Source organism: Lygodium microphyllum, chromosome 10 (assembly GCF_053477565.2).
Source record: "Lygodium microphyllum isolate KBCC chromosome 10, Lygodium_microphyllum_v1.1.10, whole genome shotgun sequence".
Taxonomy (NCBI): domain Eukaryota; kingdom Viridiplantae; phylum Streptophyta; class Polypodiopsida; order Schizaeales; family Lygodiaceae; genus Lygodium; species Lygodium microphyllum.
The window spans coordinates 28,649,544-28,663,439 of NC_141144.1; the positions used below are offsets into that span (position 1 = coordinate 28,649,544).

Genomic DNA, 13,896 nt, shown 5'->3' on the forward strand with positions numbered 1-13,896 from the left:
TGTGAAAGCATAGAGAAGAAAAGCACCTTTCGTAGATGAGAGAAGGGTCAAACAGTCAAAGAGGGATCAAGAGTCAAACATGGCTACTAGCTGAATGGAATCCGCGAGGGGCTGGAGGAGGAGTGCATACCTGAAAAGGGGGTGGGCTAAGGTATCCAATGCTTCCCATCCATCCCCCCCCCCCCCCCCGAAAGTGCCACACGAGATGTGCACGCAAAACGCGTGGAGACACAGCAAACACGGTGGCCAAACAAGGCCTGTTTTTTCATACGAAACCATACGGATATGTACGGTACCATACCGTACTATCACTACCATACGACATACGAGTGCAGCTATGCTCAATAGCATAAAATTTTATTGCAAACCCTCACATACAATTAAATCTATCAAAACCATTAACTTTTTTTAAAAAATTTAAACACACTCCACTATGGTTTCTAGGTCCTAGCAAGCCACTAAACAGCAGATGAGCACCCTTTGTCCGATGCCTTGGCCTCCCTTGGTAAGATTATCATCGCCTCTATAGTATATGCTCCTAGAAGCTAGTTCTACAACAAGTGCAATGGCATCTAGTGGAGGATGGTTTGGCTACTAACTCTTTACACAAGGAATTGTTGGTTGTGTCAAGATTGATCACTTGGGATGGGAAACACGAACACCGATCAACATTTAGTTGCATGGCATGTCTCAATTTAGCTTCTATTGTTGATCCCACCCTTCCAAGCCGCAAAGTGTTGATGTCTTTCTGCATAACCAGGAGGCTCTTTTAGATCCCTCACAAATATTGTCACTTATGGAGCCAGATTACGATGGTGTTGCAACATAGGTAGCCCTTGCCCATACTTGATACTGATTGTCCTTGCCAGGATTGGGACCTTGCACAGCAGCTAAATGTGATGGAAGACTGGCTCAACAAGACTCTATTCAAAAAGTCCTTTGGAGAGTGATGATTGATGGACTTCCCCTTGCCTCAGCTCTTTCCAAGCAATAAATTTTGAATGACAATTGACTCTTTTGCACTACCAATGTGCAATCCTCTCCACACAAATTTATCATGCCCCTTGGTCAAAAAAATATGGTCCTTCCTGACTGAGATTTGGAGAGCTGTAGTAAGGCTGTCTCTATACCCCTCTCACTAGGTCTTTACTAAGGCAAAATTTCCTGCTCCTGCACAGCAACACATAAAGAGATTGTTTCACTTTCTCAAATTTTGGGGCTGTTGGCATAAGTGGGTCATCCGGAATGCTTCCATTTTTTATTCAGCCTCTCCTTTTCAAGGACACATATCTAGGCTCAAGGGTCTACTGCATTGGCAGTTAGATCTCATTCACCGTGCTAACATCCGCCCTAGGGAAAACTTGGTTTCTTGGTGTATGGCAATTTTTTCTGCTCCTTTGCCTTGGCCTCTCATTTTCAAGGACACGTATCTAGGCTCAGGGGTCTTCTACATTGGCAGTTAGATCTCATTAAGCATGCTGACATCCTCCCTAGGGAGGATTTTGTTTCTTGGTATACGGCAATTTTTTCTGCTCCTTGTCATTACCTTTGTATTCCTTATGTGATTTGATATAATATTATACCCATTACGAAAAAAAATCACACATTTTGTTGTTTTGATCTATTCTGGCAAACCATGTCAATGAGGTACACATGCATGTGTGTGCACATGCACATGCATGCATGCAAGTCCCATGCAACACACACACACAGAGACACACTTGTACACAACCCATGCACACAGTGTGTATGGACATACATGTGTGCATGTATGTGTGTGTGCACACAAGTCTGATGCACATGGTTTTTACCACAATAGAGCAAAACAACATAGTAGAGAACACCAATGTCTGTGCCTCATTCAAATGTTCCACTTCAAAACCTTTTTGAGCGAAAACCATGTGAATGAGGCAGAAATATAGTGACAATACCAAATATGTTCTCAAAGGTCAAACTATTTTAGCACTTGTACACTTTAATTAACAAACCACTTTGGCTTGATTAGCATTTGTATGAACCAGTAAATCATCCACACCTCTTCTAAAACAGCCTTTACATGTCGCAGTTTCTCAGCATGTTCTAAATCCTCCGCCTCACTGTCACTCTCTTTTCCAGATCTGCAGCACCCACATTAATGCACTTAAACATCTTGTTTCCGCAACTCCAATACCAAGCTGAAAGCTGAAACTTCCTTTTCTTTTTATGCACAACATCAGAGAGGCATTCCACAGTCCACATCATAGTTTCTCCTAACACATATGGCACAAATACCGACCATTTGCAAACATCTGAAACAAATATGATATGGAAAAAATATTAAAGATCACCAAGAAACTTCATAAATGGCAATGCCCTCTTTTTGAGGTTTTAAATGTCACCTTTTTATGAAACAACAATACAGCTTTGGCTCATGTACCTCCTATAAAAGGCAGCACCAACCAAAGACAAAGGCTGTCATCCACAATAAGAATTATTAATCCAACTATGGCTGCACTTCATGCGGAATGATCATGAATATCTGAATGGTAGCTGCGGCTGAATGACAACTTGTGGCTTCCTATATTGATGACAATTGAATATGCACCTTAAGTTTACCTAGAGTATTGGGCCAAAAGTTGTCTTAAATCTCATCCAAACCAACTCAGACCAGTTGACACAGTACATATCGCATTTGAACCAAGCTTTTAGGTTTCTGAGGATTACTATCCATACTTATTAGAAACCATATACTCATCAAATTGAGAGCAGTTGTGATACTGAGACCTTGGCTAAACGACATAACTAGGATTCAGCATTCATATCAGTCTGAGCATGGTTTGCAGACACTAGCTGTATGATAATCCTCGTAACACTTCTTGGTAGCTTCATAGTGTGCACTACTGCTTTGCAACCTTAAGATGGTTCCAGGCATAAATATTCTAAATCTTAGGACACTCACAGCATCTAGACGGCACAAAAACAATGGCTAACTTAACCACATGGGGTCTGCAACTTCTGTGGCCTTGTTTAACATCAGGGTGGGCCTTTTTGGTTGGGAACTCCAGACCCTAAAGGAATCCTCTTATACCTTAATGAGGATCTAGAAGGAACACTCTTGATAACTTTGTATTGTTTGATAGAAAACAAAAACGGGTTAAACAAAGACAAAACTCCACCCAGTCTACAACTTCAAGAATTTGTTGAAAAAGTCTATAATCAGGTGTTCATTGGAAAACGTTTGATTAGGGATCATGATAGCATAAGCTTAGTTAATATAACTATCAGGATTTAGAAAGTCATGGACACAATAAGATAACCATACACGAAACTTGTAGCAGACATTGAATGTTTTCATTACAAGGAGGTAATTGGTGCAGCAATACAACCTGGCTCGAGGAACAAGTAACCTGGTTGCATCAAGAAGATCTTGGAGCTGAACTGCACTTTTCAATTTTGCCTATGAAACAGATTAGCTATCTCAAGTTATTCTGCAGTTGCAGACACACATTCAATTGTTGATAAGATGGGTGGTTACTTAAGAAGAATGTCAGAAAGTTCAACACACTACCTCAGCCCTCGGTCTTCCTCCATTGTATTTAAGCATGAGATTAAGTAAACGTTCCTGTGTTACTTTCATCTTTACCTTCTGTTTTGGGGTACGATCACCACTAAAGATCAGATTTCACGTCACTTAGTCAGCCACTAAACCAAAAGCCTAAGGCATGTACATGTGCTACAGAGCATAAACAAGACATGAACCCTAGACATTTAACTTACTGCCTAAGAACTGCAATGACACATCGCAATTCCTCTGATTGCCCGAACGTGCCTGACATTACTGAGCTTCCCTGCCTTGTAATCTCAACTTGCACAGGTTCTGTACATTTCCAAGGAAGGCATGGTGGAAGAGTTGATGATAAATGTGGTGCTTTGGCATCCAGTAACATTTTGCGCAGGACACAAGCTGCATCATCATAATATCTGCATGTTCATAAATCATACTCAACTAGTAAAATAGCCCGAATCATGTTTGGATCTCTCTCTCTCTCTCTCTCTCTCTCTCTCTCTCTCTCTCTCTCTCTCAGAGGAAGGTGAACCATGTGAATGCTATATAAAACATGTTTCAACATATCATAAATTCCTCCTGTAAGGAATGAGCTGAGATAAATTACTTGTATGAATTTTTCACAAAGCTCCAACCATTGACATCACAAACATAAGAACGTCCTTGTGAACGCAGAAGATCAAACCCACAGACCTACAAACAGCTTCAAAACAATGACAAGTTAAAGCTGTAAAACAATGTCTATGAAAAATAAACCTTTGTTCTAAAACTCACCGCTTGTCCAAAACATACACACACCTCCCTGGCCATTTCTTTTTCTGCTGGAGTTAACAAAACAGGGTACCTTACCTGCATCCAACAACAAGCTCTTATCAAAAGCTTACCTAGGTACTTGACCTTTGCTATGAACAATCACATAAAGATAAACCCTAAGTGGTGAAAAAAAAATATTTGAGAAAGCATGAGAAAAAATGAAAATATAAATATAAATATTACGGGAGTTTGTGATACAATATTCACTCTCTGCATAGTGTGTTTACTACATGAGCATTGTATATTCAGCAGCCATTCATTTCATTATTATCTGTGTTCATTGTCTTTGGGTTACCCTAACCCTAACTGTGTTTTGTGTTATCAATTTGTGCTTTGTCATACAACTGGCATTGTGCTTTTGTGTTTAGAGCATCTCATCACATGGTATTAGAGCCAAGTTCTTTTTGAGAAACGTTGGACTTGATTGGAGAGCTCATTCACAGAAACAAGAACACCAAAAGATTCACATGACTTCAAACACCGACATACTACTCCAGACTCCACAACCAAGCATGTCAAGAAACGAGCAAGAGTGGGCTTTCCCAACTTGCCCCTACTAGATCTAGCATGGGTAGACAAACTTCGGACTACCAAGGTTGTAAGGTATGATACGGTACTGTATGATAAAATACGGTATTAATTGGTACCTTATGATTTTATAAGGTATGGTACAATATTAGTATGAAAAAAAAACTTGGTTATTTTGGATTATAGTGTTGGGGTAAAAGGCCCTTGGGCCTGCCCGTGTACAGTGACCGTCCATATTCTTTATTCATATATATATGAATGTGCAATAAGGCTGTCATAACATTGTTGACAGCACCTACATTGTGTGTGCTCTTCTCTCCCACGTCTCCTACATCCCTTTCAACTGGTATCAAAGCAGGTCATTCACGAGCACTTCTCGACCTTCCCCGACATCTACACAAGGTATGAGAGCTTGCTTCTCACTCAGTTCTCAACCATTCTTTGACATGAACAGTAGGGTTTCATGAAGAAGCAACCATAGCTTCCATCATTGAAGCTTGTTCTCTTCACCTCTTGCTTGGACTTGTCCTAGGCTTGTGTAGGCCTATTGTAGGCCTTCATTGGGCTCTTGCTTATCCCTTACCCACCCTGGTTTAGCCCCTCAAGTACAATAGCATGCTCACATTTTATTTGCGCCTATTTGCAAAAATGGCTCAAAAATCACTCTTTTTGTCATATCTCGAGCATTCGGAACCCAATTCAAGCAAGATAAGGGTCTAAGTTGGGGTTTTGGCACGCTCCGAACGAGTTGGTGATGTCGGATTTACCAAATTTTGATGATAGAATATTCTGCAACAGATTTCAGGTCTGAGACAGCATGTATTTGTATGCCTATGGCTTATGTGATGCTTCTACTGATGTCTATTGATACCGGATCACTTGTGAATGTTATGCCTCTTATTGGAGATGCATTTGGAGCTGATTTAGCTCAGCCATTGACGGTTTTGAACAGTCCTAGATCTGTCCAAAACAGGGCAGCCACCTATTACTTCAATTTTACACTTACAAGTCTTGGCATTTGATGCCCGGTTGGTGCCTATACATGCGGGAATGTATGCCTATGGTCTGCCTATGGATTTGAGCTTGGATTGAGCACTGATTTGCTCAGTTTACAAAGGTTATATGCTGCTGGAAACTTCAGGGCTGAAGCTATTTATGCTACAATTGGGTTATGCCTATTGGTCCCAGGGTGCTCCGAGCTACTCGGTATGATGTCATGATGTATTTGGACTATGCCACCGCCGCCTTAAATGGCACACTTTACCTTTTTTTCATAGTGCATGATTTCTCTCAATATATCTCGGTCTACTTTCTCAAGCACAAGTCTGATGCTTTCATCTATTTCAATGCTTGGATGTTGCTAGTCGATAACCAGATTGGACCTCCTGCACATACCATGTGGAGTGAAAGCGGTGGCAAGTTTATCTCCCATGAGTTTTCTAAGTTTCTACAGGAGCATGACATCACTCTACCAACTTCCCTTCTTAGAATGGAGTCGTAGAGCATAGAAATTGTACAGTTTTGAACATGGCACTCTCTATGCTGTTTGCAACAGAGCTTCCCAATCGTCTATGGTTTGAGGCTATTAGCACTCCAATCTACATCCTCAACCGATGCCCACAGCTGTTGTCCCTCAGCGGACTCCCTATGAGGCATTCTTTGGCGAGAAGCTTGTTGTTTCCCACTTCAAAGTCTTTGGGAGTCATGCATACACGTACACACCTAATGACAAGATAGAAAAGCTCACTCCCCAAGAAGCTGATCTATTGATCTTTGTGGATTATTCTTCCAAAGCGAAAGCCTATTGTTTGTTAGATCCTCTAGTAAACAAGGTGATCGTTAGGCAAGATGTCTTTGATGAGAGAGACATAATACAGTCTTATACACTAGACTCTGAGTCCTTACCTCAGCCCACATCATCAGATATTGTGCATTCTCAACCGGGTCTACTACCCGCCCCTAACCTTCCTACAAATTCTTCCGCTCCCATGTCCCCTCCGTGAGACCCATTCCCTCACTGGTATTAGTAGACTATGCAGGATTCGGGGATCCTTCCATCGGATTGCTCTTCGGAGGGCCCTAGAAGATCTACTCAGCTTACCCTCAGGCCTTATATACTTCAGTATTTACGGCTGATTACATTGCACATTTCAAGCCGGAGAGTTGGCAAGAGGCTCTCCAAGACTCGCGTGAGGCCATGGAGAAGAAACTAGATAATATTAACCGAAATGAGACTTGAACCTTGGTGGATTGTCCTAGTCACAAGAAGGTCATTGGAATGAAGTGGATTTTTAGGACCAAGCTAAAGGCTGATGTAGTGCAAGGTTTTCGCCACAAGCTAGGTATTAATTATGAGGAGACCTTCACACCCAATGCTCGAATAACATCTTTCCGTTTGCTAGTCATCATGGTTAGCCGCTATACCAAATGGATGTCAAGAGTGCTTTTATGAATGGTTATTTGGAGGAGGAAGTCTATGTGGAGCAACCACCCGAGTTTCTTTCTGTGTGGATAAGGTGTTCTGTTTCTGAAAATCTCTTTATGGACTGAAGCAAGCTTCGAGGTCTTGGTTCCACATGATGGATAAGTTTTTATAAACTCGTGGATACCATTCTACCCCCTATGATCCAAATCTCTATGTGCACACTACATGCGCGGGGGTCAACTACATCTTGCTGTATATCGATAATTTATTTATCACTAACTTTGATTCTACTGCCATAGCAGAAATTCCAGCCACGCTTTGTTCTACCTTTGAGATGATTGACCTCGACATGTTATCTTATTTCTTGGGGATGGAGGTAGTTCATTTTGGAAGAAGCATTTGTCTCACAACAAAAGTATGCACTTCAGCTGGTGGAATAGTATTGCACGGATTAGACACGGCATGTGGCCACACCTCTTGATCCCATTGTCCATCTATCAAAGAATATCCTAGGTCAGCCCTTCGATGTACACATCTATTGATTTGTTGTAGGGAAGCTTCTTTGGTTGATTCATACTAGGCCAAATTTAGCACACTCAATTAGTGTTCTTTATTAGTATTTTTCAGCGCCTAGGATGTCACATTGGATTGCTTTCTTCGTGTCTTGAGATATTTGCGGTGTACTTTTCATTATGAACTGACTTATGGACAGGATTTATGCTTGCAAGGTTGCACCAATTCTGACTAGGCAAGAGATCCTGATACCCAACGTTCCCATGGAAGTTCTCTCTTTTCCTTGGGCACACTCCCATTTCTTGGCCAAGCTGTAAGCAAGAGACGGTGGCGGCTTCCACAGCATAGGCTGAGCATAGGGCTCTCTTTGATGGTACCATTGAGGCCATCTATCTGAGGAGCTTGCTAGTTGCGCTTGAATTCCCCTGTGATTCTCCTACAATTGTCTACTGCAACAACCAGAGTGCCATTGCCCTTGCGGGCAACCCGATCATAAACCCTCGGACGCAGCATGGTTCCCCCATATAAGTTGTGGCCATATGCTACTAAACTGTAAGGATTCCAAGTTTTATTTTCTGTATCAAATGTTCATGCAATAAACTTAAAGAAAATGCCACAAGGATTGCAAGGTTTTTGGGACAATCTATCTTGGTGTCTAGGTGAAAATGGTGCAACTATACCAGAGCACTCTAGCTCCACTTCTTGTGGTCAGTATTCATTTACAGAGCCAGATTGGCTTTACATTTTGAAGTTCTACTACCCTTTTAAGTAATTGAAGGATGGTTTCACAGCACTGCCTAACTGATCATCTTCTGTACCACTTGCAGTTGTCTCCTCCATCATCTACCCTTCATTCTCTTGCCTTGACTTCCATTCCCCCAACTTCATAATTGTATGTTAAGATGATGGCTGAAAATTCAAATCCTCTCACTCCAATTGTTGTAGAGACACTCATCACAGTAGATAAAACTGCACATGTCCATTAATGTTGGACAATGAATCAGCAGCAGCTCGTCAACAATGCACCTATCTCTTTAGAAGGTCCAATTCCAAAGATCAAGAGATACCAATTCCAACTTATGCTCCATGCACTTGATTACTTCTTTTTACCTGTCACTTAATAGACTTAGACAAACTAACTCTTTGCACTTGATTTTCACCACAAACAAGCCTCAAACGTCTTCACGACAAACAATGAACATCATGAACTCTTTCCATGTCACACAACCTAAACATAATAAAATGTGTGAAACTTGCGGTCTAAAAATGACCATTCAAACCCAAAAAAAAAAAAGTTATGAAAAGGTTAAGCAAGCAACAAGGTAACATGCATGACCCTGACCTCTTTTCCATCTGCACTTCTCATAACAACACCATCAACTACAGGAGATTTGCGTGCCTCTGCATGTGCATACTCTTGCCCAACTGTATAGACCTGTCAAAATAGAACAGAAGGGGTTGTCCCTCCCTCCTATTAACAAATCGCAATAGTGCATATTTCTTTTTCAGTTACATTCTAATACTGCTTTTGATATTTCCTTATTGCCTTGGCCTTGAGGACATTCTCGTCTATACATCAACAATTAAAACACCCATAAAAATATTGAGTAGCCCATATTCATCATTAATGCACATTCCTAGGTCAGAAGTGTTCCAATACGACTCTTGAACTTTTGTTTAATTGTCTTGGTATTGAGGACTATCTACCTTATACATCATTAATGAAAAAGCAATGGACACACTACAAATTGAACAAAGGTTTTTCAGCCTAAAGGAGCTTATACAAAACAAAATCGTTCTTTCTTATATTTTGTGTAGCTTGCCAAGGTTGCATGCTAGATAATATGATGCATGATCCACATAAAGCATGCATGTGTGCACATTTAAATACAGTAGGGACCAAGTATGAGCATCAAGCATTTGTGTATAAGGTTCTTAAAACATAAGGGATTTTTTTAATTTCATTATTCTCTTAGCAATATATCTTACTACGGTGAGATTGGGCTTATTTCTTTAACTTATTTCAAAGGCTCCATTTGTAGCTGATAACATATCATCACTAATAAGGTTTCACTAGTGTGCCCTCATATATTAGACAATTGCGCTTATTTCTTTAACTTATTTCAAAGGCTCCATGCTGATAACATATCATCACTAATAAGGTTTCAATAGTGTGCCCTCATATATTAGACAATATGAATTAGCATTGTATCCTTATATACTATATGCACAAAAACCCTCAAACAAGTAAGAAAATTTTTAAAACCCAAAGCGTTGCAAAAGACAAACACCATGGGGTTTTCAACCAGCCTACATTCACGTGCATGTTTTGCCTTTATTGTCTTTCAATATGCTTGTTCTTACATCCTTGGACATCCAAAATGGGTGCCCAAAGCATTGGTCACAGGCTACAGCCTTGGTGCACTTATGACTATGTATGTGAGATCAGCCTTCAAACTTGCAAAAAGGCGGTACTTAACTTGCAAAAGCACTTATCTAAACTACAATTTCGGCAATATTGTCTTACACAAGGGGAGCTAGAATGCTCCCACACAAAGGCAAAAGACACATATTGGGCCCAAAGCCTAGCACCCCTTGTTGTATTTCATTAAGATTACTAGAGTCATTCAAACTAAGTATGAAGAAGCCAATTCTAAAACCTTAAGTTCCAGCCAATGGCAGTCTCTAACTAGCAAACTTGTTTGTGTACCCGTCCTACTCACTATCACTAAATTACAAGCTGCTCTCACCAACTGTGATTAACAGTCTCAAAACTGACCAGATCTGGTGTACAAACGTCAATTTCTGCATAATCTCTTCAAAAAGGACTCGCTTGCAAACCATGACTACTGCCTATGGCAAACTCACTGCCCTCTGGAGAGAGAAAGTGCTGCACACAAGCCTAGACAGCAGGTCTACACTGAGCAAAGAAGCTTCAACTTGTTGCTAGTTACCAAACACTTCAACTCAGCCGTGCATGATGCTGTCCATCCCCATCCCTTGCACACAAAAGAGAGAATACAGTAGGTGTGTCACAACAAACTGCACAAAGACAGAGAGAAGATCCTGGCAATGCATGCAGGACAGCCACAACTGCTACTCCCACTGCCACAACTGCCTAGAAAGTTGCTGGCCCCTTCTCCCAACTGCCACAATTGCTGAAAGCTGATCCATGACTAATGCTAAAACTAGACGATCAGCTTTTACTTAGCTTTCTTGCCTAAAAAGCATATTTCTTTCACATCAAAAATATTGAATGCAGTTGTCCTATGCCCAAACTTTGGCCAACTGCCCAAATTTAATAATTGTGATGAAACTTTCGAAATTAAGGTTCAAAAATCCCCAAATTATTTAAAGACACACTTTCCACTAACATATTAAATAATTAATCAATTCTGTAGCTCTCAGCATTGAGCCCCTGCCACTAATGGACTTACCCATATCCTGCACAAATCATGCATGTTAATCTTCAGCTTGAAAAAATGCATTTTGGTGGCAATATGAATTCGCCCTTAGGATAGGGTGGTATAGACTCCCACAAATAGGACTCTTGGGCTGATTCGTACCACATCTTGTGTCATCACAACACTTGCAATCTACACCCACATGCATCTTGACACACGGGATGCTGTGGGCTGATTGGTATGGGACACTAGCGCTCATAACATAAGCACAACCCATGATACTACTATCAAGGGTAACCTTGCCCGGCTCTATGGCTGCAAGGTGATTTTGATACCCATCCCTCTATGTTTCATTCTATAAACGTATAGCTCATGTTGTGTCTCATTGTCATGAGGTAAATTTTTTACTTAATGCTCTTTGGACACTTAAGTTGTGCACATGTGAGATGAAGTTAGTTGTGTGGCATGATGTTACAAATTATCCTATACTTTGCAAGGAGGGACATTGGTAGTTGTTGTGGATAGGTGCCAATGGGTACCTAGAACAAATCTTAATCAAGAGCATTGAATTCCCCTTGGAAATGACTTTCGATGTTATGGGAGTTAAAAATATTAAGTTTTGAAAACAAATGAATACTATAGTTCGTTGAGTATACCACATTATTGTTTGGGGCATTTACAGTGGTATCACTATTGGGTATGGAGCTTGAATATGTGATTAACATGCTACGGTGGATGGAACTCCATGGAGGTGAGAAGGGGGGGAGGCGCGGGAGAGAGAGAGAGAGAGAGAGAGAGAGAGAGAGAGAGAGAGAGAACTTGATTTTTCTATGTTAAAGTCTTGGTAGACTTTCATCTGTTTTCTTTGCTAACCTGATGGTCTGATGTAAATATTTGCTACTTAATTCAATTATCTTCACGAAAACAAAAGAGAACTCTTGCACGTATACAAATTGAAAGAAATAGATTGATAATGATAGATGGTATAAAAGTACAAGTGATAGGGTGTGAAAATAGGCAAAGCTATGTATCTAACCCTTTCACCCTTATTTAAAGCTAAGTGGTATGAAAGGTACTCACATCTAAATACACACTTTTACACACAATAATGTGCGTTCACACATGAGAAAAGCTAACAAACTCCCCTTCAAGTCATGGGTGACTCAACCTATGACACAAAACATAAAGAAAGGGAATAGAGAAGGTCTTACCTAAAAGAGATGATGTCTAATCCAACACAATAACTCTAGAAAAGAAGATATGTAATTGAGAAACATGCAACAAAACGACAGTCATGACATGGTCTATTAACAAGCTCAAGGACCCAATGTAAGACATGATTCAAAGAAATGTGTGCATAGCTTAGAGGCTGATCAAAAGTCAACATGGCTCAAATACACTAGGCGCAAGACCAAAGGCCAAATATATGGATATAGCTTTCGTGATCAACTCAAAGGTCACGTTGGAAATGGTTATAATCCCTCTTGAAATATAGCTCCTTTACGAATTAGAAGGAAAGAAAACAAAATAAAATACAACTCATTGAGGATTTAAATTCGAGCAAAGGACCCTATACTATCACTGAATAAGCGAAAGGTCTTAACACATGCATGTGCATGGCCAATGTCTAATTTCAAACACATTTTTTATATTTTAATTTTATCTTTTATATTTTTAATTAATTTATTTAGTTATTTTTATATTTACAAATTTCAACAAGACTAAAATCTCCTGTTGATATTGAGCTCAAGGACAATGCGGTCCACGTTGATCAATTGCATCAAACACTTGGCACTAAGTGGATCATTTTTTGCCTAATGTCGAAGGAAAGAACCTGGGCCATCCTTAACATGTTGTCAAAGGTCTTACTTGAATGTTTGAGGGCTCCAACACAAAAAAACCCCAAATTTTGATGATGAAATTTGAAGGAACTAGGCTCAGATTTGGAAAGCCCTAAATGTATGTGCACATCCCATTACAAGCCAATACTTAAACATTAATTGCCTAAGGTTTAATAAAGACCTTATCCATGTGATTACAAAGCCACGAGCTGAAGCGTGATGAGAAAGAACGATTGGTCAATCAACTAAGAATGCAGGCAGGAAGAGTCACTAGGTCATGACATGGCTAAGGCAAGATGAGACATGGAGTATGGCATGTCTAGCAAGAATGAAGGTCACCTTGTTGAGATGCGTTGCCTGCATGTCAAGTAGATGCTCCGGTTGTGTGACAATTCATTGGTGTTTGTCTGCATGTCAAGTAGATGCTCCGGTTGTTGAGATGCATTGCCTGCATGTCAAGTAGATGCTCCGGTTGTGTGCTCCGGTTGAGATGTGTTGGCTGCATGTCAAGTAGATGCTCCGATTGTTGAGATGCGTTGCCTGCATGTCAAGTAGATGCTCCGGTTGTGTGACAATTCATTGGCGTTTACGGGTGGTAGCAATAAACGGCAACACGGCATACGTCAAGTCAATGACGAGCAGATGCAATATGTGCAGCATCGCATAATTGACATAACAATCCTAAGGGAAACAACTAACAAGAGAAATGAGCTACACACAAGCACATAAGCATTGTTGGCGCACAATGTTTTCTTTTTGTGCAACAGTCCTAAGAGCTGCAAACCCTCTCCTTGTTCTTGTCCTCTTCTTCAATGTGCATGCAAGCTA

The 13,896-nt window shown here is 40.5% G+C and overlaps 1 protein-coding gene across 2 annotated transcripts in view; it reads right to left on the reverse strand.

Moving 5' to 3' along the window:
• Positions 1–13,896, reverse strand: part of LOC148029832 (inositol hexakisphosphate and diphosphoinositol-pentakisphosphate kinase VIP2-like) — a 269,020-nt gene that overhangs the window by 178,775 nt on the left and 76,349 nt on the right. For both annotated transcript variants that reach the window (XM_087686139.1, XM_087686140.1), the window contains 7 exons: positions 9,166–9,258; positions 4,319–4,393; positions 4,152–4,237; positions 3,757–3,960; positions 3,548–3,647; positions 3,366–3,436; positions 2,036–2,117 (listed from right to left, as the gene is read on the reverse strand). In XM_087686139.1, coding sequence (XP_087542265.1) covers positions 2,036–2,117; positions 3,366–3,436; positions 3,548–3,647; positions 3,757–3,960; positions 4,152–4,237; positions 4,319–4,393; positions 9,166–9,258 — 711 coding nt within the window. The remainder of the gene's footprint in view (positions 1–2,035; positions 2,118–3,365; positions 3,437–3,547; positions 3,648–3,756; positions 3,961–4,151; positions 4,238–4,318; positions 4,394–9,165; positions 9,259–13,896) is intronic.